This window comes from Ovis aries, chromosome 2 (assembly GCF_016772045.2).
Source record: "Ovis aries strain OAR_USU_Benz2616 breed Rambouillet chromosome 2, ARS-UI_Ramb_v3.0, whole genome shotgun sequence".
NCBI classification, from domain to species: Eukaryota; Metazoa; Chordata; class Mammalia; order Artiodactyla; family Bovidae; genus Ovis; species Ovis aries.
The window spans coordinates 127,258,049-127,284,647 of NC_056055.1; the positions used below are offsets into that span (position 1 = coordinate 127,258,049).

A 26,599-nucleotide genomic window follows, 5' to 3' on the forward strand; every position below is an offset into this window, starting at 1 on the left:
GGGTTTTCAAAACAAATGGCACTTCCAAGGATCAAAATCTGGTTCTTATTCCTCAGACACTCCTTCCATAAACACATAACACCCACCTTCCTAGAAGACCCTTCAGGGATGCTGTCCCAAGATGAACAGGAGGGTCCTCAGAGGCTAGTGGAGAGGAAGGGCCCCAAGCAGACCTACCCAGCTTGACCCCTTCCTTGCTCAACACTTCTGCTTCTGTGAATGTGGCTGCTGTCCCTTGGAAGGACTTGGAAGGGAAAGGCCCACGGCCAAAAAGTTGACCTTTCCAGGTGTGGCACATGAGGCTAGGATTTGGCTTCTCTGATGATGCCACCAGCAAAATGCTTTCCTCACTGAAGATACCTGACATAGTATGTTGAGGATTACACATGAAAAATTGAAAAGGAAGGCTAGAGATACCAGACACTGCAGGCCCTTTCAGGAGAGAAACTCAAGCTCACATTTGAGGAGACTGCCCAAGTCTGGAGCAAGGCCTAAGTGGAGGCCTTGGCCTGCCAAGTGATCCCGAGGAAGAAGCATTTGCTCACTGGAGAACACTCAACAGTAAACTAAAGAAAATGATGAATTGACCAGAATCTGTTGTCTACCCCATATATAAGATCTGATATAGAAGTTTCTGACCAATGTCTACCTCTGCCTCCTGTCTGTCTGTCTGGTTCTCTGTTAGAAGATTTCATGTTCTTCTCTCTTGACCTCAACTTGTTTTTAAACTAGACTGCTTTAAAAAGAAGAGTAAAGAGGATGGACCTAGAGATTAGCATACTGAGTAGGCCAGATAGAGAAAGAAAATATTGCATGATACCATTAATATGTGGAATCTAAAATGATTTAAATGAACTGATTAATAAAACAGAAATAGACTCAGATATAGAAAACAAACTCATGGTTATCAAAGGGGAAAGGGGCAGGTGAGGGATAAATTAGGAGTTGGGGATTAAAATATATATACTACTATATATAAAATAGATAACAAGAACCTACTGTATAGCACAAGGAACTACTTTATACTCAATATGTTGTAATAACCTATAATGGAAGAAAATGTAAAAAAGGAATATATATATTTATATGCAGGGTGGCGGCTGAGAGTGCCGGGCTGCGATGGCGCAGGAGAGGCCAAGAGGAGCTATCCCACACCCGAAGTCAGGAGGGGCAGCTGAGAGGAGCAACCTCATGTCCAAGGAGCGGTGGCTGCGCGGGCACAGGAGGGCCGAGAGGAGCTATTCCACATTCAGAGTCAGGAGGGACTGTGGTGAGGAGATACCCCTCGTCCAAGATAAGGAGCAGCAGCTGTGCTTTGCTGGAGCAGCCATGTAGAGATACCCCACATCCAAGGTAAGAGAAACCCAAGTAAGATGGTAGGTGTTGTGAGAGGGCATCAGAGGGCAGACACACTGAAACCATAATCACAGAAAACTAGTCAATCTAATCACACAGATCTCAGCCTTGTCTACCTCAATGAAACTAAGCCATGCCATGTGGGGCCACCCAAGATGGGCGGGTCATGGTGGAGGGGTCTGACAGAATGTGGTCCACTGGAGAAGGGAATGGCAAACCACTTCACTATTCTTGCCTTGAGAACCCCATGAACAGTATGAAAAGGCAAAATAAAAGGATACTGAAAGAGGAACTCCCCAGGTCAGTAGGTGCCCAATATGCTATTGGATATCAGTGGAGAAATAACTCCAGAAAGAATGAAGGGATGGAGCCAAAGCAAAAACAATACCCAGCTGTGGATGTGACTGGTGATAGAAGCAAGGGCTGATGCTGTAAAGAGCGATTTTGCATAGTAACCTAGATGTTAGGTCCATGAATCAAGGCAAATTGGAAGTGGTCAAACAGGAGATGGCAAGAGTGAATGTCAACATTCTAGGAATCAGCGAACTAAAATGGACTGGAATGGGTGAATTTAACTCAGATGACCATTATATCTACTACTGCGGGCAGGAATCCCTCAGAAGAAATGGAGTAGCCATCATGGTCAACAAAAGAGTCCAAAATGCAGTACTTGGATGCAATCTCAAAAATGACAGAATGATCTCTGTTCGTCTCCAAGGCAAACCATTCAATATCACAGTAATCCAAGTCTATGCCCCAACCAGTAACGCTGAAGAAGCTGAAGTTGAATGGTTCTATGAAGACCTAAAAGACCTTTTAGAACTAACACCCCAAAAAGATGTCCTTTTCATTATAGGGGACTGGAATGCAAAAGGAGGAAGTCAAGAAACACCTGGAGTAACAGGCAAATTTGGCCTTGGAATGCGGAATGAAGCAGGACAAAGGCTAATAGAGCTTTCCCAAGAAAATGCACTGGTCATAGCAAACACCCACTTCCAACAACACAAGAGAAGACTCTACATGTGGACATCACCAGATGGTCAACACCAAAATCAGATTGATTATATTCTTTGCAGTCAAAGATGGAGAAGCTCTATACAGTCAGCAAAAGCAAGACCAGGAGCTGACTGTGGCTCAGATCATGAACTCCTTAATGCCAAATTCAGACCAAAATTGAAGAAAGTAGGGAAAACCGCTAGACCATTCAGGTATGACCTAAATCAAATTCCTTATGATTATACAGTGGAAGTGAGAAATAGATTTAAGGGACTAGATCTGATAGATAAAGTGCCTGATGAACTATGGACTGAGATTCGTGACATTGTACAGGAGACAGGGATCAAGACCATCCCCATGGAAAAGAAATGCAAAAAAGCAAAATGGCTGTCTAGGGAGGCCTTACAAATAGCTGTGAAAAGAAGAGAAGCGAAAAGCAAAGGAGAAAAGGAAAGATATAAGCATCTGAATGCAGAGTTCCAAAGAATAGCAAGAAGAGATTGAATGCCTTCCTCAGATATCAATGCAAAGAAATAGAGGAAAAGAACAGAATGGGAAAGACTAGAGATCTCTACAAGAAAATTAGAGCTATCAAGGGAACATTTCATGCAAAGATGGGCTCGATAAAGGACAGAAATGATATGGACCTAACAGAAGCAGAAGATATTAAGAAGAGGTGGCAAGAATACACAGAAGAACTGTACAAAAAAGATTCTCACAACCCAGATAATCACAGTGGTGTGATCACTCACCTAGAGCCAGACATCCTGGAATGTGAAGTCAAGTGGGCCTTAGAAAGCATCACTACAAACAAAGCTAGTGGAGGTGATGGAATTCCAGCTCAGCTATTTCAAATCCTGAAAGATGAGGCTGTGAAAGTGCTGCACTCAATATGCCAGCAAATTTGGAAAACTGACAAGTGGCCACAGGACTGGAAAAGGTCAGTTTTCATTCCAATCCCAAAGGAAGACAATGCCAAAGAATGCTCAAACTACCACACAATTGCATTCATCTCACATGCTACTAAAGTAATGTTCAAAATTCTCCAAGCCAGGCTTGAGCAATATGTGAACTGTGAACTTCCAGATGTTCAAGCTGGTTTTAGAAAAGGCAGAGGAACCAGAGATCAAATTGCCAACATCTGCTGGATCATGGAAAAAGCAAGAGAGTTCCAGAAAAAACATCTATTTCTACTTTATTGACTATGCCAAAGCCTTTGACTGTGGATCACAATAAACTGTGGAAAATTCTGGCAGAAATGGGAATACCAGACCACTTGACCTGCCTCTTGAGAAACCTATATGCAGGTCAGGAAGCACAGTTAGAACTGGACATGGAACAGCAGAGCGATTCCGAATAGGAAAAGGAGGATGTCAAGGCTGTATATTGTCACCCTGCTTATTTAACTTACATGCTGAGTACATCATGAGAAATGCTGGACTGGAAGAAGCACAAGCTGGAATCAAGATTGCCAGAAGAAACATCAATAACCTCAGATATGCAGAGCACACCACCCTTATGGCAGAAAGTTAAGAGGAACTAAAAAGCCTCTTGATGAACGTGAAATAGGAGAGTGAAAAGGTTAGCTTTAAAGCTCAACATTCAGAAAACGAAGATCATGGCATCTGGTCCCATCACTTCATGGCAAATAGATGGGGAAACAGTGGAAACAGTGTCAGACTTTATTTTTTTGAGCTCCAACATCACTGCAGATGGTGACTGCAGCCATGAAATTAAAAGACGCTTACTCCTTGGAAGGAAAGTTATGACAAACCTAGGTAGCATATTCAAAAGCAGAGACATTGCTTTGCCAATAAAGGTCCGTCTAGTCCAGGCTTGGTTTTTCCTGTGGTGATGTATGGATGTGAGAGTTGGACTGTGCAGAAAACTGAGCGCCGAAGAATTGATGCTTTTGAACTGTGGTGTTGGAGAAGACTCTTGAGAGTGCCTTGGACTGCAAGGAGATCCAACCAGTCCATTCTAAAGGAGATCAGCCCTGGGATTTCTTTGGAAGGACTGATGCTAAAGCTGAAACTCCAGTACTTTGGCCACCTCATGCGAAGATTTGACTCATTGGAAAAGACTCTGATGCTGGGAGGCATTGGGGGCAGGAGGAGAAGGGGACAACAGAGGATGAGATGGCTGGCTGGCATCACTAACTCGATGCACGTGAGTTTGAGTGAACTCTGTGAGTTGGTGATGGACAGGGAGGCCTGGCCTGCTGCAATTCATGGGGTCACAAAGAGTCAGACATGACTGACTGAACTGAACTGAACTGAACTGAAAACTGACTTAACTTACTACACACCTGAAACTAACACAACATTGTAAATCAACCATATTTCCGTTAAAAAAAATTAAATAAAGCTTCCCTTTCATAAAAAAGAAGAACTAAAGAGTACTAGTTTTGGAATTAAAAATTTCCCAAGTAGCATGGTGGTAAAGAATCTGCCTGTTGATTGTGTAGGAGACATAAGAGATGTGAGTTTGGGCTTGATCCCTGGCTCTGGATGATTCCCTAGAATAGGAAATGGCAACCCACTCCAGCATTTTTGCCTGAAAAATGCATGGACAGAGAGCCTGGTGGGCTACAGCCCTTGGGGTTGCAAAGAGTCAGGCACAATTGAGTAACTGAACACACACATACAGTTTCGGAATTACACACTAGATTTAAATTCTGACCCGGTCATGTACTAGCCATAGGGTTCAATCTCTTCTACTTGTTTCCTTATTGATAAAATGAGCATAATTATTGAAATATTGATGCAACATTGATAGAGATATATACCTGGAAAAGGCACTTGAAAATAATACCTATTAAATATAGTTTAAAATGCATCAATATCTTATTAGTAATTATCTGTGAGACTTATATATCAGACAGATGGAACAATAAAATAGTACAGATGCTTCAGGGACAAAATACTAGTATGTATTAAAATATAATGTTTGATAATAGCCACAATACAAATCAGTGAGAGCTGAAGAAAATATTCAAAAAATGGTTTTAGACTTTGGGTGAAATCTTTGGGAAAAAATAGCTAGATGTGCGCTTTTCATGTAAACACATATAAATTCCATAATAATTAGATTATTACATAAATAAAATGAAACTATCAATCAATTAGAATAAAATTGAAGTCATTAAGTATTCGCTACTGATATGGGGGGAAACCTCCAAGGCAAAAGAACAATGAGAGAAACACAAAGAAGAGACAGACAGATTTGACTACATAAAAAACTGACCACACCAAGAAATATAATGAAAACTACAAAAGGTAAACAAAAATAATATTTGCATGCACTAAATTCACTAAACATTCATGATAGACCAGAGGTTAATATAAATACCTAAAGAACATGTCAGTTCAGTTCAGTTGCTCAGTCATGTCCGACTCTTTGTGACCTGATGGACTGCAGCACACCAGGCTTCCTGTCCATCATCAGCTCCTGGAGCTTACTCAAACTCAAGTCCATCAAGTCAGAAATGCCATCCAACAACCTCATCCTCTGTCATCCCCTTCTTCTCTTCTCCTCAATCTTTCCCAGTGAAAGGTTGTTGCTGAACCATGAAAGATGCCGGGATTCTTGGCCTCCGGAGGAAAATAATTCAATCCGGGGCCAGAGACAAGGCTTGATTGATCAGAACTTTTGTGTAATAAGTTTTACAAAGGTATAAAAGAGATAGAGAAAGCTTCTGACATAGATATCAGAAGGGGGCAGAAAGAATACCCCCCTGCTAGTCTTTAGCTGAATGTTATATGGCTACTAGCAGTCTGCTAACTAAAGATAGGAGATGTCTCAAAACTCAGAGAATGGCACTAGGTCCCTCACTGACAAGATGCATTCTGAGATAATCTTGGCACCAGGTGAGTCATCCCAGGCCATAAAACAATTGACATGAATCTTGAAGACAGGCAGATTCCTATACAAATATATAGTTTCATCAACATAGATGATGAGAACAATGTACGAGTATAACATACTGGATTGTCAAGTCGGTTCTGAGCCTTTAGGCAGAGTCTGGGGTAAATGCAAAGTACATCAACATAGCTTAAGACAAACATTTCCTTAAGAAAAATGCATTGGTTAGCTCAAGGTACGAGAAAAGTTAAGCTCAGGTGGAATCAAGTGTCATTATGGAAACAAAGAATTTTAAGAGAAAACTCTTTTTAAATTTGTATCAGTTCAGTTCAGTTCAGTTGCTCAGTCGTGTCCGACTCTTTGCTACCCCATGAATCTCAGCACACCAGGCCTCCCTGTCAATCACCAACTCACGGAGTTTACTCAAACTCATGTCCATTGAGTCGGTGATGCCATCCAGCCATCTCATCCTCTGTTGTCCCCTTCTCCTCCTACCCCCAATCCTCCCCAGCATCAGAGTCTTTTCCAATGAGTTAACTCTTCGCATGAGGTGGCCAAAGTACTGGAGTTTCAGCTTTAGCATCGTTCCTTCCAAAGAAATCCCAGGGCTGATCTCCTTCAGAATGGACTGGTGGGATCTCCTTGCAGTCCAAGGGACTCTCAAGAGTCTTCTCCAACACCACAGTTCAAAAGCATCAATTCTTTGATGCTTAGCTTTCTTCAAAGTCCAACTCTCACATCCATACATGACTACTGGAAAAACCATAGCCTTGACTAGACAGACCTTTAGTGGCCAAGCAATGTCTCTGCTTTTGAATATACTACGTAGGTTTGTCATAACTCCTTCCAAGGAGTAAGCGTCTTTTAATTTCATGGCTGCAGTCACCATCTGCAGTGATGTTGGAGCTCAAAAAAATAAAGTCTGACACTGTTTCCACTATTTCCCCATCTATTTGCCATGAAGTGACGGGACCAGATGCCATGATCTTCGTTTTCTGAATGTTGAGCTTTAAAGCTAACCTTTTCACTCTCCTATTTCACGTTCATCAAGAGGCTTTTTAGTTCCTCTTAACTTTCTGCCATAAGGGTGGTGTGCTCTGCATATCTGAGGTTATTGATGTTTCTTCTGGCAATCTTGATTCCAGCTTGTGCTTCTTCCAGTCCAGCGTTTCTCATGATGTACTCTGCATAGAAGTTAAATAAGCAGGGTGACAGTATACAGCCTTGATGTACTCCTTTTCCTATTTGAAACCAGTCTGTTGTTCCATGTCCAGTTCTAACTGTTGCTTCCTGACCTGCATACAGGTTTCTCAAGAGGCAGGTCAGGTGGTCTGGTATTCCCATCTCTTTCAGAATTTTCCACAGTTTATTGTGATCCACACAGTCAAAGGCTTTGGCATAGTCAATGAAGCAGAAATAGATGTTTTTCTGAAACTCTCTTGCTTTTTCCATGATCCAGCAGATGTTGGCAATTTGATCTCTGGTTCCTCTGCCTTTTCTAAAACCAGCTTGAACATCTGGAATTTCACAGTTCACGTATTGCTGAAGCCTGGCTTGGAGAATTTGAGCATTACTTTAGTAGCGTGTGAGATGAGTGCAATTGTGTGGTAGTTTGAGCATTCTTTGGCATTGTCTTCCTTTGGGATTGGAATGAAAACTGACCTTTTCCAGTCCTGTGGCCACTTGTCAGTTTTCCAAATTTGCTGGCATATTGAGTGCAGCACTTTCACAGCCTCATCTTTCAGGATTTGAAATAGCTGAGCTGGAATTCCATCACCTCCACTAGCTTTGTTTGTAGTGATGCTTTCTAAGGCCCACTTGACTTCACATTCCAGGATGTCTGGCTCTAGGAGAGTGATCATACCATCGTGATTATCTTGGTCATGAGAATGTCTGATACTTGCAGCCTATTTCCTCCATTTGGAGACCTCTGGCCTTCCTGCCTGTTACCCTCTCACCAGCATCAGGGTCTTTTCCAGTGAATCAGTTCTTCACATCAGGTGGCCAAAGTATTGGAGCTACAGCTTCAGCATCAGTCCTTCCAATGAATATTCAGGGATGGTTTCCTTTAGGATTGACTGGTTGGATATCCTTGCAGACCAAGGGGCTCTCAAGAGTCTTCTCCAACACCACAGTTCATCACATTCCATCCCATTCACAAGCTTCGTTCATAGTGATGCTTCCTAAGGTCCACTTGACTTCGCATTCCAGGATGTCTAGTTCTAGGTGAGTGATCACTACATCGTAGTTATCTGAGTCATTAAGATCTTTTTTGTATAGTTTTCTGTGTATTGTTGTCACCTCTTCTTAGTATCTTTTGCTTCTGTTAGGTCCATACTGTTTTTGTCCTTTATTGTGCCCGTCCTTGGATGAGATGTTCTCTTCGTATCTCTAATTTTCTTCAAGAGATCTCTAGTCTTTCCCATTCTATTGTTTTCCTCTATTTCTTTGCATTAATTGCTTGGGAAGGCTTTCTTATCTCTCCTTTGCTATTCTTTGGAACTCTGCATTCAAATTGGTATATATTTCCTTTCTCCTTTGTCTTTTGCTTCTCTTCTTTTCTCAGCTATTTGTAATGCCCCTCAGACAACTATTTTGCCTTTTTGTATTTCTTTTTCTCGGGGATGATCTTGATCACTGCCCCTGACAATGTCATGAACCTCCATCCATAGTTCTTCTTGCACTCTGTCTATCAGATCTAATCACTTGAATCTATTTGTCACTTCCACTGTATAATCAAAGGGGATTTGATTTAGATCATACCTGAATGGTCTAGTGGTTTTCCCTAGAAATGTAAATAAGGAATGTTTACAAATCAATAATAAAATATTGTAAACCCTTTAAGAGGAAAATGAACAAAAAGTGGAGCAAGTATTTTGGTAAAGTGGTACAAAGAGCCAAAAAATACCCCCAAATAGTTAGTACAAAAAAATCTCAACAGCAAATTTAAATTAAAGACTTTTTTTGCTTATAATATTGGTAATAATTCAAAAGAAAAGTAGATAATTATTATTATTAGTCAAGGTACCCTGATATTGTAACATTCACAGATTGCAGATTTGAGAATAAATTTGAATAAATGTTAAGGAAATTATACCAGATTTATAACTCAACATAAATTTTTTCTACAAATTTATCTTAAGAAATAGAGATGCAACCAAGCACTGATATGCCAAAATGTTCATTAGTAGATTATTTAAATAAAGGAAAATTGGAAAAAATAAATGGGGATGGCCTAAATTATGGTACAACCAAATGATGGTATACTATGCAGCAGTTAGATGGACAATTTTGAAGTAAAGATAAGGTAATGGGAAAACGTTTATTGTAAAATTTTAAAAGTGTAAAGGAGTACACAATCTTATAAACTTCTATAGCATAATCTCATTTTTAGTGGTTATTTTCTCTCAGGGGTTATGGATAACTTTCATTTTTGGCTTTGCATTTTTTAGTATTGTTTAAAAATTGTCCTTAATATTGATATGTAGTTTTATATTTGGTGCTTCCCCGGTGACTTTATATGTAGTTTTATATTTAGGAAATGTGCAAAATGCTGCTCTTCATAGTAAGTAAGTGAAACTATGAAATGTGCGTGCAGATGGTCTTAACTATATAAATGAAACTACCATTTTAAAATCATTTTAAAGAAAATATAAAAAGGAAAGGGCCTGAGAAGAAAGAGTTTTAAGTCTATTGGCAACCAATGGGCAACCTGAGAAAGTCTGTGGGCAGGGTATCGTGCGATCAAAGCAGCAGTTAAGATGAATCACTTAGGAGGGATCTAGAAGGCGACGACCGAGGATGAGATGGCTGGATGGCATCACTGACTCGATGGACATGAGTTTGGGTAAACTCTGGTAGCTGGTGATGGACAGGGAGGCCTGGCGTGCTGTGATTCATGGGGTTGCAAAGAGTCGGACACGACTGAGCCACTGAACTGAACTGAACTGAACTGAATGGCTGTGGGTAAAGATGACTCAGATCAGGTTGTGGTAGAGATAATGGCAAAAAGTAATTAACCATTACTCAATGGTTAATATTGAGTAGTTTCTCAATGTCAGGCATAGAACTGAAAGTACTTGGATAGCGGGAGTGGGACATGAAGGATATGTAGGAACCAAGAACAAAATTTCCTGAATATTAAAAAAATATAACTATTGTATAAAATTGAAGTTATACAAAAAAAATACAAAAAAGCAAAATAAAAATAGCAGTAAATACTTAAAAATGAAATACCAGTTTACATGGGAATCTGGAGGAAAAGCTGGTTTGTAATAGACAATAAGTTAATTTTTAAACTTGAGTGGAATGTGTGCCAATTGGGTACTAAAGATATATTCAAATATCTCCTTTAGTTTTTATTATGTAATATCTGAGCATAGTAACAAAAATCAAGTAAAGAAAATTACACATTAATATCAAATTTTCCACTGACTTTCCTATACTACAAGTCTTACTCTTCATTAGTAACCACCTTCAAGTTTCATTTACTTCCCTCTGGTGATCAATTCCATATTTATGGAATTCAAATCTAGATATTTTGATCTCTCAATATCAAATGTTACTTATTTTCTTCATACTCTGAGAGACCTGGAAACTGTCCTCTCTTCTTAATCTTATGTTAATAATTACTTTTGGATATTATTGGTAATAATTATAGTATATTACATGTACACTTCTGTAAAAAGTTTACACTTAAACTGTTATGTCCCAGTTGATCAGCTTCAGACAAAATTGTTGAAATCCCTCAGTATAAACTGAGAGTATCTGTGATTATAAACTTTCTTCCACCTCTCATCCCTCTGGTTTTTCCCCTGTATCTACCAGCTAAACCATCAATTTTAGTAAGGTTTAAAACGTTTATATTTTATCCTGTAACTATAATAAAATAATGTATATTTTGCCTAAAGGTTGAATTCTAAAAAGCAAAACTGATAAATAGAATTTAATAATTGTATAATTATGTAAACATTATTGATGTAGAAAATATTCAGGACCCGTTGAGAAAGAAATAGATTTTTTTTTTCTTTTCTTTTTAAACAACTTGCACACTATAAAATTCACTCCTTTTAAGTATACATTTCAAGATATTTAGTGAACTTGCCAGGCAGTGCAGTCTTCACTGTAACCCAGCTTTGGAACATTTTCATCACTCCAATAATGTCCCTCATGTCCATTTACAGACAATCTCCTTTCCTACCCCCAGCCTTAGGTAAACATTAATCTACTTTCTGACTCTATAGATTTGTCGTGTCAGATTTTTTTTTTCTTTAAGAAAAATGGTTTTAAGATTTATAGATGTTGCAGCATGTGCCAGTATTTTGTTCCCTTTATTGTTAGACAGTATTACTTTATTTTAGTTTATCATAACACCAGTTGATGGACATATAAAGTTTTCCCACTTTTTTAATATTATGAAGAACTCTACTATGAACATTTGTGTGCAGGTATTTGTGTGAACTTATGTTTTTTATTTCTCTTTGGTTGATACCTAGGAAATCTAACTTTGTATTTTTGTACACCAGTCTATTCCTATAATATCATACAGGTGGTGGGTGACCAAAACCATCCCAAAGAAAATGCAATGCAAGAAGGCAAAATGGTTGTTTGAGGAGGACTTACAAAAAGCTGAGAAAATAAGTAAAAGGCAAAGGAGAAAGGGAAAGATTCTGAATGCAGAGTTCCAGAGAAGAGCAAGGGGAAATAAGAAAGCCTTATTACATGAACAATGCAAAGAAATAGAAAAAAACAATAGAATGGGAAAGACTAGAGATCTCTTCAAGAAAACTGGAGATACCAAGTGAACATTTCATGCAAGGATGGGCACAATAAAGGACAAAAATGGTATGGACCTAGCAGAAGCAGAAGAGATTAAGAAGAGGCAGTAAGAATACATAGAACTGTACAAAAAAGGTCTTAATGACCTAGATTACCATGCTGGTGTGGTGTCTCATGTAGAGCCAGACATTGTGGAGCGTGAAGTCAAGTGGACCTTAGGAAGCATTACTACGAACACAGACAGTGTAGGTGACGGAATTTCAGCTGAGCTTGTAAAATTCTAAAAGATATTGCTCTTAAAGTGCTGCACTCAATATGCCAGCAAATTTGGAAAATTCAGCAGTGTTCACAGGACTGGAAAAGGCCAGTTTTCATTCCAGTCCCAAAGAAAGGAATGCCAAAGAATATTCAAACTACCATACAATTGCACTCATTTCACAGGCCAGCAAGCTAATGCTCAAAATCCTTCAAGCTAGGCTTCAGAAGTATGTGAACTGAGAATTTCCAGATTTACAAGCTGGATTCAGAAAAGGCAGAGGAACCAGATTGCCAGCAATTGTTGGATCATGGAGAAAGCAAAGGAATTCCAAAAAACATCTACTTCTGCTTCATTGACTATGCTAAAGCCTTTGACTTTGTGGATCACAACAAGCTGTGGAAAATTCTTAAAGAGATGGGAATACCAGGCCATCTCACCTGTCTCCTGAGAAACCTGTATGTGGGTCAAAAAAACAACAGTTAGATCCAGATATGGAACAATGGACTGGTTCCAAATTGGGAAAGGAGTATGTCAAGGCGTATATTGTCAACTTGCTTATTTAACTTAGAGGTAGAGTACATCATGGCAAATGCCTGGCTGGATGAATCACAGGCTGGAATCAAGATTGCCAGAAGAAATATTAACATCCTCATACATGCAGATAATACCAGTCTAATCGCAGAAAGTGAAGAGGAACTAAAGAGCTCCTGATGAGGGTGGAAAGAGGAGAGTAAAAAAGCTGGCTTAAAATTCAATATTCAAAAGACTAAGATCATGGCATCTGGTCCCATCACTTCATGGCAAATAGCTGGGGAAAAAGTAGAAACAGTGACAGATTTTATTTTCTTAGGTTTCAGTATCATTGTAGCAATGACTGCAGCCATCCCAAATTAAGACACTTGCTCCTTGGAAGAAAAGCTATTACCAACCTAGACAGCATATTAAAAAGCAGAGACATCACTTTGCTGACAAAGGTCTGTACAGTCAGAGCTACAGTTTTTCCAGTAGTCATGTACAGCTTTGAGAGCTGGACCATAAAGAAGGTTGAGCACTGAAGAACTGATGCTTTCTGAAGAACTGTGTTGGAGGAGACTTTTGAGAGTTCCTTGAACAGCAAGGAGATCAAACCAGTCAATCCTAAAGGAAATCCTGGATATTCATTGGAACGACTGATGCTGAAGCTGAATCTCCAATACTTTGGCCACCTGATGCAAAGAGCTGACTCACTGGAAAAGACCCTGATGCTGGGAAAGATTGAGCAGAGGAGGAGAAGGAGATGATAGAGGATAAGATGGCTGGATGGTATCACCCACTCAATGTGCATGAGTTTAAGCAAACTGCAGGAGATGGTGGACAGGGAAGCCTGGTATGCTTAGTCCATGGGGTAAAAAGAGTTGGAAAGAACTTAGCGACTGAATGACTGATGACTATCTAAAGGAAAATATCCCAATTATTAAAAGCCTCTGGAGGTTTTTTTTTTTTTCCTTGTATGTCATTAATTAACTTTGAATTGTTTCATATTTTATTATCTAATGATGGTTTTTCGTTCAGATATTTTCCCTTAGAGATTTAAAATAATTTTAAAATTAATATTGCATAAATGCTAAAAGTATAAAGATATTACCCATAAACCTTCATATTAACACCTGCTTAAGAAATAAAATACTTCCAGAACAGTTGACAAATCTTATGGATTTTACCTCAATAGCATCCCCTCTCTTCTTTTTAGAGATTACCATTATCTAAGTTTATCATCTTTATGGAGTTTTAAAAACTTTTACTAAGTATATAAGTATTTCTCAATTAGTTAAAAACAAATTTTATGCAGTTTAAATTCTAACTGGATTTGATTTTTTTCTCAACATTTATTTGAGATTTACCCATGTAGATAGTTTTTTTTTAGCTGAAAATCATACATTTTCATTGCCATATTGTATCCCATTTTGTGAATATGCCAACATCTACCCATTTTTCAGTTAATTGGAAGTTAACGTTTTTGTTTTTTTTTTTTTGCCACTATAAACATTCTTTGTCCCTGACCCAAGAATGTCTTCTATCAGCATCCAGCCAACTGTTGTAGGCTTACACAACAGCTTGTATAAATGGTGAGATCTCAGAACCATAACAGCTCTTAACATTTTATTTATTAATAAGATATAGCAATTTTATTGATCTTCTCAAAGAGCCAACTTTTTATTTCACTGTTGTCTCTATTGTTTTTGTTTTCTATTTTATTGATGTTTGCTCTGATATTCATTTTCTTTTTTTAACTTATTTTGTGTTTAAGTTTCTCTTTCTCTTCAAGCTTTTCAAGTTTTTTAAGGTGGATCCAGAAGTCACTAATAGGGGAGCTTTGTTTATTTCTAATATATTGACATAGTGCTGTAAAGTTTTGCATAAGTACTGCTTTAGATACATCTCATAGATTTTAACATGTTGTATGTTCAGCTTCATTCAGTTCAAAATACTTTTTTGTGTCCCTGTCATTTTCTTCTTTGACTTGTGGATTATTTAAAAGTATATTATTTAATTTCCAAGTATTTGGGGATTTTCCAGAGAACTTTCTGTTAGTGACATCTAATTTAGTACCACTGGTGTGAGAGAACCTACTTGATATGATTTGAGTCTTTTTAATATTATTGAGACTTGTTTTATGGCCCAGAATAGAGATTCTTTTGGTAAATATTCAATGTTTGCACTTTAAAATAATGTGTATTTTGCTGTTGTTGAGTGGAGTATACTATAATTGTCAATTATGCAACACTATTGATAGTGTTGATCAGATATTTTATATCCTTAATGGGTTTCTCTCTATCAGTTTTTTTTAAAGTGAGCAATGCCAAATATCTGACTATTTGAGTGTAATTGTAAATTTGTCTAGTTCTCTTTAAAATAGCATTATTTTTGCTTTATGTATTTGAAACTCTGTTATTATTAATATGTGTACCTTCATTTTATATAGGCCCACCTCTGCATTCAAAATTATATTTATCATTATTTTCCAAGATTTGAAAATGCTTTTTAGCCTGGAAATTTTCTGCCATCTTATTACAATTTACATCTTTTCTGGATTTTCTCTTTTCAATTAAAAATAATGTGCTTTCATTTAATCAATAAAATAATTAATGTTTTTAGTTTGTTGCAATTCTTGATAAATTTAATTCATTTTTTTTTTTCTTGAAGCTATCCCTTTGGTTTCTTGTTTTAATTTGAACGAATTTCTTCTTAACCATTCTTCACAGATGTAAACCTTGGATTTTGTTTTTAATCTCCATGGCTAGGTTAGGTAAACGCCTCTGATTTTTGTCACTAATCACTTTTTTGATTTTCAAGTGTACTGACGCATGCAATTATTTTAGAAAAATATTTGAGTGATATGGTTTTTGAATTTGGTGCTTCTGAATGTCATCATTTATCTTTGTCATTATAGTTTGCTAGATGTTGACGTGTAAGTTTAAAATTGGATCCACAGTTTATGCTGTATTATATTTTGACATCAAAAGATACTGAAAAATCATTCTATAAATTCCGTCAACATTCCAATGAAGTATTCAATTCAGTTCAGTTCAGCTGCTCAGTCGTGTCCGACTCTTTGCAACCCCATGAATCGCAGCACACCAGCCCTCCCTGTCTATCACCAACTCCCGGAGTTTACCCAAACTCATCTCCATCGAGTTTGTGATGCCATCCAACCATCTCATCCTCTCTCGTCCCCTTCTCCTCCTGCCCCCAATCCCTCCCAGCATCAGGGTCTTTTCCAGTGAGTCAACTCTTTGCATGAGGTGGCCAAAGTATTAATTATTAGGTAATAAGAATAAAGGAACTTCTTATTATAATAGAGATAATTTATGTGAATATAGAGTTAAAGTAAGAGATGAAGTACCTGAAATAAGAGACATATTAGATCAATTTTTGTCTTATATTCAGGACTATTTTCTAAATTCCTTTCAGAACTAACACTGAATGTTTTATTTTTGCAAGCATATTTTAATTTCTTAGAATCCATTCTTGTCTTATTTCTTTTTCTCAAATCAAACTTTTTTGATTTAGCTTAATTTTACAAATGCAACATTTCAAAATTTTCTCAACATATTAATTGGAAAAAAATTATATGCTCTTCCCTATGTTCTGCTCTGTTCTCTTCAATGTGATTTATTTATTTTTCATATCATTAGTATAACTTGCAGACAATAGTTACAAATTAGAAAATAAAACTGTTTTGAATTCTGTATATTGACAGAAATAGCTTTTGATGATGCTTAAGGCTGCAGATTATTTTGGCCAAGTATTTAAATAATAAGCTGTTTTATGTAGCTTACTCAAAATTTTATTTTATGAAAATTTAAGGCAATAATTAAGCATTTTTGTGTTTTAAGTATGTAATCAATATAGTGTGAGTTCTTAAACATCAATTCAATATATGATAGAAGTGACATACTGAAAGCAAAGGGCAAGTGAATTTTAATGAGGAGATAGCATTCACCAACGAATACTTGAGTAGAATAGACCTCACTGTTTACATTTCAATATTATTGATGAGCTGGCCAATGAGGGCTTGAAATTTCAAGGCATGATTTGAAAATCACTTGTAGCCTCAAGGACTTTATCTTGGCTCATAAAATAATAGTGGTGGAGTACTTGCTTTTTGTGGATATTTTCACTGTGATTCATCTTTGAGAGCCAAACTCAGATGTTTGTTGATTATCTCATTACAACAAAATCAGGTAGGAGATTATTATGTGAATGTAGCTACAATTATAAAGTAAGGCATAGTGAAGGTAAAATCAGTGCTTTCAGATCAAAGACTAAGTTACTTCTGACAATGCTGATAACTGCTCATAAAAGTGAGGCTGTGATTGTCTAAAGCTGTCTGCTAGTGAAAGACATTAAATTCAGGTCAAGTTTAGGAAATAGCTATTCAGAGAGAGGAAAACTGAGGTTTCACTTGATTTAACCTTTTTTTCCCCCTAGAAACCGTTTATTCCGTTAACATTATTTGTATCCCGTGTTTAAGAGTCTGGGGGAGAACAGCTAAGTGGTTGTTCCTACCCCTTCAGTAATCAGAGTGGCGGGCCGCACAGAGTTGTTGCTGGCACTGAGGCTCGTCTGCAGTGGGTAGCAGCTGGGTGGGCACAGAGGACACGAACGCCTTCAGACGCGTCTGTGACCTCGGATGCAGGAGCAGTGAGTCGGGGTGCTGAAAGTCCCCATCGGTCACAGCCTTTCCGGACCGGCCTGCTCTTCCTTTCCGTCTCTTCGGAATCTCTGTGGAGGTGGGGGCCGGCTGACCTCTCAGGATTGATCCTTCCGCGCACGTGCAGAACTTTTCGGGCCGGAGTCTGTCTTGTCAGACTCCCCAAGAGGGTTCCCCATTGCTCTCTGGAGGTGCTGGCCATGTCCACATGGTGCAGAGGAGAGTCTGTATCATCCAGGGCGAGATAGGCGAGTTCACTTAAGAACCTCAGAGGCTGGTAGTCAGCCCTGGGATTGGTAGCCGCCTGAAGCCGTGGCTGTGGAAAGGTGGCCAGTAATAGGAGTGGCCTCGGTGGCAGCAGCAAACTCCAGCACAGCTTGCTGGCCAGTATCCCTGGAAGATATGATTCTGGCATCACTCCATTTTAACAGTGGAGCTGTTTGAGGAAGCATCTCCTGTTCTCCTCAGATTTCTGTGGTAGGTGCCCTCACTTTTTATTTTGTATATGATTGTTCCACTTGGAAATCAAGGTTGCTGCCACCTCAGTAGGTTCCCGAGGACATTCTCTTTGAGATAATTTGAGGACATTCTCTTTCTTCATTTGAGGTATGTCAGGGGCTCAGGACATGGTGAAAATTACCCTTTGACTTACCACAGGAACTCAGACAAGATATGTGGACCGTTCTCTGAGTAGCATTGAAAAACCATCTCTTCTAACTTGTTAATCAGAGGGAAATTCAAAGATCCTTTTTTTTTTCCTACAGCTGACCCTTGAACAACACATGTTTGAACCTGTGTGGGTGTGCTTATACATGGATTTTTTTTCGACAGTCAATACTGTAGTACTACACTGTTGTAGCCCCATGTTCCAGGAAACAAACTCACTCAGAAGGACAATGCAGATAGTGGAGTGCACTTTATTACACCAGCGGGCCCGAGGCAGAGTCTCCTCTTAGCCAAAGACCCACACTAGTTTTTGTGAAAACCTTATATACCCTAAGTGTGTGCTCACAAACCCACCATTCCAAATTCCATGACAATCAAAGCTAACCTGTGATTCATATGCCTTAAGCCTAGGTAGTTAACAGTGGGCAATTATCACTGGGCCTGGGGTCATACCCCAATAAGCATAATAAAATGTATGATTCTATTCGGTTAAACAGATACTTAGGGTATTCTTTTAGGGATGGAGAGCCCTGGGGCTCTTCCTTCTGGGGGCCTGGTTTTCCAGTTGGTTGTGTTGTTTCCATAGATACTGGGCATATAGATCAAAGTCCACAGTCTGGCCCAAGATGGAGTCCTGTTTTCAAGATAGAGCCTGTTCTGTTTCCTCCTTCAACACAATCTGCTGATGGGGAACTGTGGATACTGAAGAATAGTGAATACAGATGTGGGGAACAATGCGTATGGCGGGCTGATTGCAATTTAGATGCAGATTTTCCACTGAGGGCTGGGTTGGTGCCCCTAGCCCCTGAGTTGTTCAATGGTCTACTGTTCATAGGAGAAGGAAATGGCAACCCACTCCAGTATTCTTGTCTGGAGAATCCCTGGTAGGCTACAGAGAAGCCTGGTAGGCTGCAGTCCATGGGGTCGCAAAGAAGTGACTCAGCACGCACATACTACTGTTCATATTACAACTTTAACTACGAGTTGCGGTCAGTGATTCTTAGACATAGTAGCTTTATAGTGGAAGGTTTCTTTGACGGTAAAATCATAGTGCTTATTTTAAAGGATTGGATTAAATCTGAGGACTGTCTTTATTTCTCAATAGTTTTCTCAGCTATTAAATGGAAATATTACCTACCTCATAGACTTTGGAAGACCTCATAAGAATTTGAAAAAGTAATATTATTAGGTACTGGGAACAGTGTCTGGCACATTAAGTGCTCAATAAATATTAAGATATTGTTACTTATCTACTGCCTGTGAATATCTCTACCTTAAACCTTAGGATAACAGACAAGCTTTCTTGCAGGGAGGAATAAAACTACGTTTGTTCTCTGAACAAACAAAAAGAGGTATTGCTTTTAAGCATATTTTTCTTAGCAGCTTGCATATAGCAATAGCTGTTTTGAAGCACATACTCAAGGTCTGTGCTTGTTTCAAAGAAAGCTCACCATGTGTTGGGAGTTTGGCAGATGACTCAGTTCTGATCATTTTATGTCCACTTTCTCTCATTTTTCTTCTGAAATGCACAAGCAGCACGGCATCATTTTCTATCTTCTTCTCCATTTTCTTTTCCCCCTCTACGCCCCCTACCCGTCTTTCCCTTCAACACATGCACACAAGCATACATGTTAGTTTTCTCTTATTTATTTTTTTTAATCCCCAAGGGACTCATGGAACAGTCTGTGTGCAGCTGCTGTGTTTTCCACTTGTTAAATTGGCAGTTACCTACTGCGTAGAGTTGCTAGGAGAAGGTGAATAAGCATGATTGGAGCATCATCGGTGTACACATTTTTTTCAATAACAACCTGTGGAGCTCTGTGGTCTGCCTTCTGTGTGGCTCTTATGTTATTTTCCTCATTGTTGTCACTAATATTTGTTGAATTTATCATTAGAGCCTTGTATATTTTTAACTCTTTAAATTCCAGATCAACTGAGAGACAAAAACCTTGGCATTTAAAGCAGCCACTTTTTTCTCAGGGTGGTGCTGCGGATACTGGTTCCTACCATCTGTTTTCTTATTACATCCAGCCTTCCTTCCATTGGTAGAGAGGAATTCAGCTTCTTCTGGTGCGCTAAAAGTCATTCATGTTTCTGTTTTGAATAATAGATCTCAGAAACTGTAGGAATTCTGATGTGCTTCAGTGCATGGAACAGTAACAGATGAGCTGCTTTGGGGAGAGCTGGAGCGCTCAGTCGGTCAGTAGTACAGTAGCAGGCTCACATGTGCCGATTGTTTCTGTGAGGTCAGAGGATCTGTTTATACTGCTGTCTGCTTGAAGGGGGGTGGGGGGTGGGTGATGTGGTGAACAGTGGATATGCCTGTCAAAGTCAGTAGCAATTCTGGCAGAAGCTGCCGTCAGCTTAGTAAATCTGCAATGTTTTGATAGATAAGAGATGCTACTGTATAACTGTTTAAGATTTGTAGTGGACTGAGGAATGCTTGTTCTAGCTGCTGAAACTGACTGTAAATGTATTGCCTTAGGAGTATCATCATGGGGTCTACTGCTACAGAAACTGAAGAAGTGGAAAACACTACTTTTAAGTATCTCATAGGAGAACAGACTGAAAAAATGTGGCAACGCCTGAAAGGAATGTGAGTAAGCTCTTTGCTTGGTTCTGTGTTTTTATCCACCTCTCTGATAAAAAATTTTTTTTGAGTATTAACATGTCGAATTATTGGCACTTTCTGATTGTGCATTAGTGTTTTCTTTAGAAAGATTTTCTTTTTTTAAAATGTGTCAGTCTCAGCTAACAACTTGTTTGAAGGGTGAATAGTTGTTTGTGTAGGTATATTTTATGTAAAGTAAGGTAACTCCCTGAGAATTCACTTCATTGTTAGACTGCATGGCTTCTTTTATACTTTCTGTATGTGTTACTTAGATACGTGGCTTAGATATGCAGAAAAGTAATTAGAAAAGCTGCTTGCCAGGGTACTTGCGGAAATAAAATTTCTCTAAGATAAAAAGAGAGATTGCTATTAGCACTTATTTCTTTGTGGTTAGATGCTGAAGAAAAAGGACAGGATTAATATGATAATAGATCATTATATTCCATTGTGCTTATTCATTATGACTAAATTAATAATACATTTTAAGGAGAAAAAGTTTATGTTGTAAAATTACTAGCAGCACACCAAACTTGCTTGAGAGTTTTGGCTTAAATCAACCAACTCACTTCTGAGAGTACAGAATAGCTCATAGTATAAAATAGACCTTTGTAAGATGGGTCAAGAAGTGTGCTTATGTCTGCATGAAATGTAAGTACCAGAGTCAAACTTTAATTGCAGTGCTATTTACCTTGCTTTTTAAACAGCATCTAGGCTTTTTTCTCAATGTATGTAAATTATTTCTGCTTAGTGTTCCAGCACACTATGTTTATATGCTTTATTTTCATTATGTCATAATTGTAAAATCAGATTTAATATTTGGATAAAAATATGAAATATGAATATTTATAGGCCATTACAATTCCTTAGCATATTTGCAAACTCCAGATGAAAATATATTTGCTTTTCTATAATAATAGCTGAAGGAATCCTATACTATGAGATACAGAGGTTTTTCAGGATTGTTTCTAATGTTATATATATATATTATTATATAAAATGCAACATTTGAGTAAATTTAATGTTGCTGTCTTGATATATATGATTTTTTAAAAGAAAAATTATATCAAACTATGTTAGGTAGAAATTCTACTTTCCTCTATTTGAATGTATTTAATGATGTTTATATATTAGTGCTCACTGTATATTTTCTTATACTTGAAGTAATACATTGTGTTACAGTGCACTGGTATAACAGCACACTAATAATGGAAACACGTTTAACAGAGAATCACTTTTAAAAAGGAAGCCATCTTTACATCATTTGAATGAATTAGAGAAATATGTTTCCAAGACTCATTGAAGATTTAGAAATCACAGGTGTTTTTTTTTTTGTAGAGGTGGTTCTCTAGTGAAACAAATAATCCTAAAAAGCAAACAGCAGCTTACAAAATAAATCAGCATAGATGAAAATTAGACATTGGCATTGGCAGTCATCAGATGATTTGCATGCTAACCTAATGAGTGGTTGAACATCTGTACTGGAAAAATTATATTTCATATTTCAACCTAGTTTAGATTTTCTTCCCTTTAGCAGGATAGGATGGTTTTGGTTTTTAGTTTGTTCTATTTTTCTGCAGTTATTTGAATGCATGAAGATGTATGGTAGTGAGTTTATGCATATGTCTTTAAAAAATTTAAAAAGTGAATGTGTGTCTACCTAACATTTTACGGCAAAGTTATCCAACTTTCACTTTAACACCTGATCTCAAAGATCAACTTCTCTTTTTTGTTTTCAAAGAAGGTGATAGAGTCATTTAGCAGTAGAGCTTCATGACTTGATATTCAACATGGATGTTGGATATTATTATATATGTACCTATATAAATTTTGAGTTGTGTCTATGTGGGGCCACTGAATGACCATATAGAACACTGAATGACCAAATTACTTACCAGTTTTTTTTTTTTAATTATTGCTAACCTGATGGAAATAACCGAATGCTTTTGCATACCAAAGCAACAAAGAATTTCATTTTGATACTATTTTAACTTGTAGTTTGACTTAAGCCATTTTCAGTATTCCAGGCTTAGAACTGTCAAAACAAAAAGCTCTGCATCTAAAATCTGCATGACTAATGACAACCAAATTGTTTAATTATGGTCTTTTGTGTAGTCTGCATTCAAAGGCATGATGTGAAGGACTCCCTATTCCATTTCTGAGATTGTCTTGCCTATTTAAAATGTTATATTGACTCAAACAGAATTTTAGCTTATTGAAATGTCTAGTATTAGAATTCCAGTTTTAAGTATTGGCAGTTAAAATTATGTTACTCAGGAATGCTATCAAATAATTTTACAATAACTTTCTTAGTTTGGCAAAAAAAGACTCAATCCTTTGGATGTTTGTTTGGAAAGTAATTAAAAAAATTTTTTTCCACTGCAGAATGCAAACTTTACAAATGTGTTTATTTTCTTCAACAGTATACTTTATTCTTAAGTGGGTTTACAGTAAGTACATTTCTGAGGTTAAACAAAAGTAGAGACAAAGGTTAAAGCAAAATAAGGTAATTCCAGTACACCTTAAAAATGGAAAATAAGAATCACTACAGGTAGATATTTACAGAACGTATTTTATAAGTGTTTTTATATAACATTATATTTTAGAACACTTTTTTTTTCAGTCCATAGAAGTAAGTTTTATGTTTTGTAGCACATGTGAAAATGTTGGTAAACTGAATTAAAATATCAATTCTTCTCTATCATTTTGTTGCTTTCTTTTGTTGAACTTTTAAATCTCCTCATACAATATTAATTGAAACAGCAAATTCAGTGATGTGTTAGGAAATCTCTTATTCCTTTGTGGGAACAAAGGTGAAACAGTTTTCCTTTCCCATTTCTGATGTAGACTTGTATGCTTTGTTCTATTAATTTTCTTTTTATAGTTGTGGCTCTTTTCGTCAGCTTTCTTCAATCCATCTTCTACTACTAATTTGTCACTCAGTATGACAATTTAGGTTCTGCGCAATGACTCACCGTCTCTGATGGTAGGAATGTTAGCAAATGAGTATGGCATCATGTTCTTCATAAACTACCTTTAAAAGAATCATATACTTGTCCATTAATTACCAGATGTTTAGCATTTGGAAAACACTTCCTAATTCTTTTGCCACCTTTACATCTGATGAAATTTCTGGTTCAGAAGTTTCCTGTGACCCTGGGACCTATATTACTTCTCACACACTGAGAATAGGTTTCTAACAGTTGTCTTTGCAAAGTTGTTAAGTTTTTTATTTTCTATGCAGAAAGTTGAAGATTTTATATATTTTTAAATTTATAGATAGTAGTTTTTTCAATTTAAAAATAATCTTTTTGTGTGTCATGATAAAATTGCCAATAAATCCTAGTCTCTATTCTCATGTGGGTGAGTATGTGACTCTTTTGATGGCTTAGCCAGGCAAATCAGTTAAGAAAATCAGTTCTTTAGTCATAAAACTAATTTGAAGAAAACCATCTCATGAAACATATTGATGTGTAGATAAAATATTAATATAAATCTCCTTGTATAACATTATATTGTACATAACATTATGTTATAGTTTCTCTAATGGGCATCATTGAGGTGAAATACCTTAGAGATCAAGAAATTGAACTCTGGAAACAGTCAGATATTTTCTAATGCTATCCATCATTTAACAGAGTGACTATGGAAAGATTCTTAGCTTTTTGAACATCACTTGTTTGTAAAATTGAATTGTTTATTTAATCATTCATTCAGTCATTTAATAAATACCTACTGATTGTGTAGTGTGTCAGGCACAGGCACTTACATTCTTGATGAGGAAACAAATGACGAAAAAGTAAATTACAGAAAAGTAAGCTAAAATGGAGTAAGAAATGACCTGAAGAAAATGCACCAGGTCATGTGATCAAGAGTTACTTGGAGAAGATATTTTGGATAGTCAGGTGTGACTTCTTTTAGAAGGTGATCCTTCAGCAAGAAAGACAAAAATTGGTATCTATCCCATTAGATATTGGGACAAGAGAGAGGCTAAGGAATGACACATATAATCTCTGCCTAAGTTCAGAATTAAGCGAGGGACAGATATAGAAGTCCATAGAGAAAGAGAGAAATGACAGTGAAAGTGAAAGTATGAAAGTGTTAGTTGCTTAGTTTTGTCTGAATCTGTGCCACCCCATGGACTGTAGCCCACCAGGCTCTCGTGTCCATGAGATTCTCCAGGCAAGAATACTGGAGTGGGTTGCCATTCCCTTCTCCAGGGGATCTTTCTGATCCAGGAATTGAACCCAGGTTTCTTGCATTATAAGCAGATCATTTACTGTATGAGCTACCAGGACAGCTTTCTTGAAAAACTAAGCTTTTAATGGAGGGTAGGGTTTTTGGTTTGCAGCAAGAGAAGCCAAAATGCTTCTGAATTCAACTTACTCCCCCAAACTGTAGACTTTTCCAAAAGAAACAAAATAACTACTCCTAAATTTACCTTATGATCTTTAACATATGAGATATGCTTTCTTCAGTTCAGTTCAGTTGCTCAGTCGTGTCGCAGAACCCCAGGCCTCCCTGTCCATCACCATCTCCCGGAGTTCAATCAGACTCGCGTCCATTGAGTCAGTGATGCCATCCAGTCATCTCATCTTCGGTCATCCCCTTCTCCTCCTGCCCCCAATCCTTCCCAGCATCAAAGTCTTTTCCAATGAGTCAACTCTTCGCAAGAGGTGGCCAAAGTATTGGAGCTTTAGCATCATTCCTTCCAAAGAAATCCCAGGGCTGATCTCCTTCAGAATGGACTGGTTGGATCTCCTTGCAGTCCAAAGGACCTTCAAGAGTCTTCTCCAACACCACAGTTCAAAAGCATCAATTCTTCGGTGCTCAACTTTCTTCACAGTCCAACTCTCACATCCATACATGACCACAGGAAAAACCATAGCCTTGACTAGACGGACCTTAGTCGGCAAAGTAATGTCTCTACTTTTGAATATGCTATCTAGGTTGGTCATAACTTTTCTTCCAAGGAGTAATCGTCTTTTAATTTCATGGCTGCAGTCACCATCTGCAGTGATTTTGGAGACCAAAAAAAATAAAGTTTGACACTGTTTCCACTGTTTCCCCATCTATTTCCCATGGAGTGATGGGACCAGATGCCATGATCTCCATTTTCTGAATGTTGAGCTTTAAGCCAACTTTTTCACTCTCTTCTTTTACTTTCATCAAGAAGCTTCTTAGCTCCTCTTCACTTTCTGCCATAAGGGTGGTGTCATCTGCATGTCTGAGGTTATTGATATTTCTCCCAGCAATCTCGATTCCAGTTTGTGTTTCTTCCAGTCCAGCATTTCTCATGATGTACTCTGCATAGAAGTTAAATAAGCAGGGTGACAATATACAGCCTTGACGCACTCCTTTTCCTATTTGGAACCAATCTGTTGTTCCATGTCCAGTTCTAACTGTTGCTTTCTGACCTGCGTATAGGTTTCTCAAGAGGCAGGTCAGGTGGTCTGGTATTCCCATCTCTTTCAGAATTTCCCACAGTTTCTTGTGATCCATACAATCAAAGGCTTTGGCATAGTCAATAAAGCAGAAATAGATGTTTTTCTGGAACTCTCTTGGATTTTCCATGATCCAGAGGATGTTAGCCATTTGATCTCTGGTTCCTCTGCCTTTTCTAAAACCAGCTTGAACATCTGGAAGTTCGCAGTTCACGTATTGCTGAAGTCTAGTTTGGAGAATTTTGATCATTACTTTACTAGGATGTGAGATGAGTGCAATTGTGTGGCAGTTTGAGCATTCTTTGGCATTGCCTTTCTTTGGGATTGATATGAAAACTGACCTTTTCCAGTCCTGTGGCCACGGCTGAGTTTTCCAAATTTGCTGGCATATTGAGTGCAGCACTTTCACAGCATCATCTTTCAGGATTTGAAAC

General features: G+C 37.8%; 1 protein-coding gene across 4 annotated transcripts in view; it reads left to right on the plus strand.

The window, feature by feature from the left end:
• The first annotated feature begins 1,096 nt into the window (after positions 1-1,096).
• Positions 1,097-26,599, plus strand: part of PDE1A (phosphodiesterase 1A) — a 401,628-nt gene continuing 376,125 nt past the window's right edge. Inside the window, exons 1-2 of one of the 4 annotated variants that reach the window (XM_060409673.1) lie at positions 1,097-1,353; positions 20,599-20,709. In XM_060409673.1, the coding sequence (XP_060265656.1) occupies positions 20,609-20,709 (101 nt within the window). In that variant the 5' untranslated portion in view covers positions 1,097-1,353; positions 20,599-20,608. Of the gene's footprint in view, positions 1,354-20,133; positions 20,184-20,307; positions 20,710-26,599 lie in introns of those variants that run through there. The other 3 variants (XM_060409672.1, XM_012131940.4, XM_042243653.2) reach the window with 3 other exon arrangements.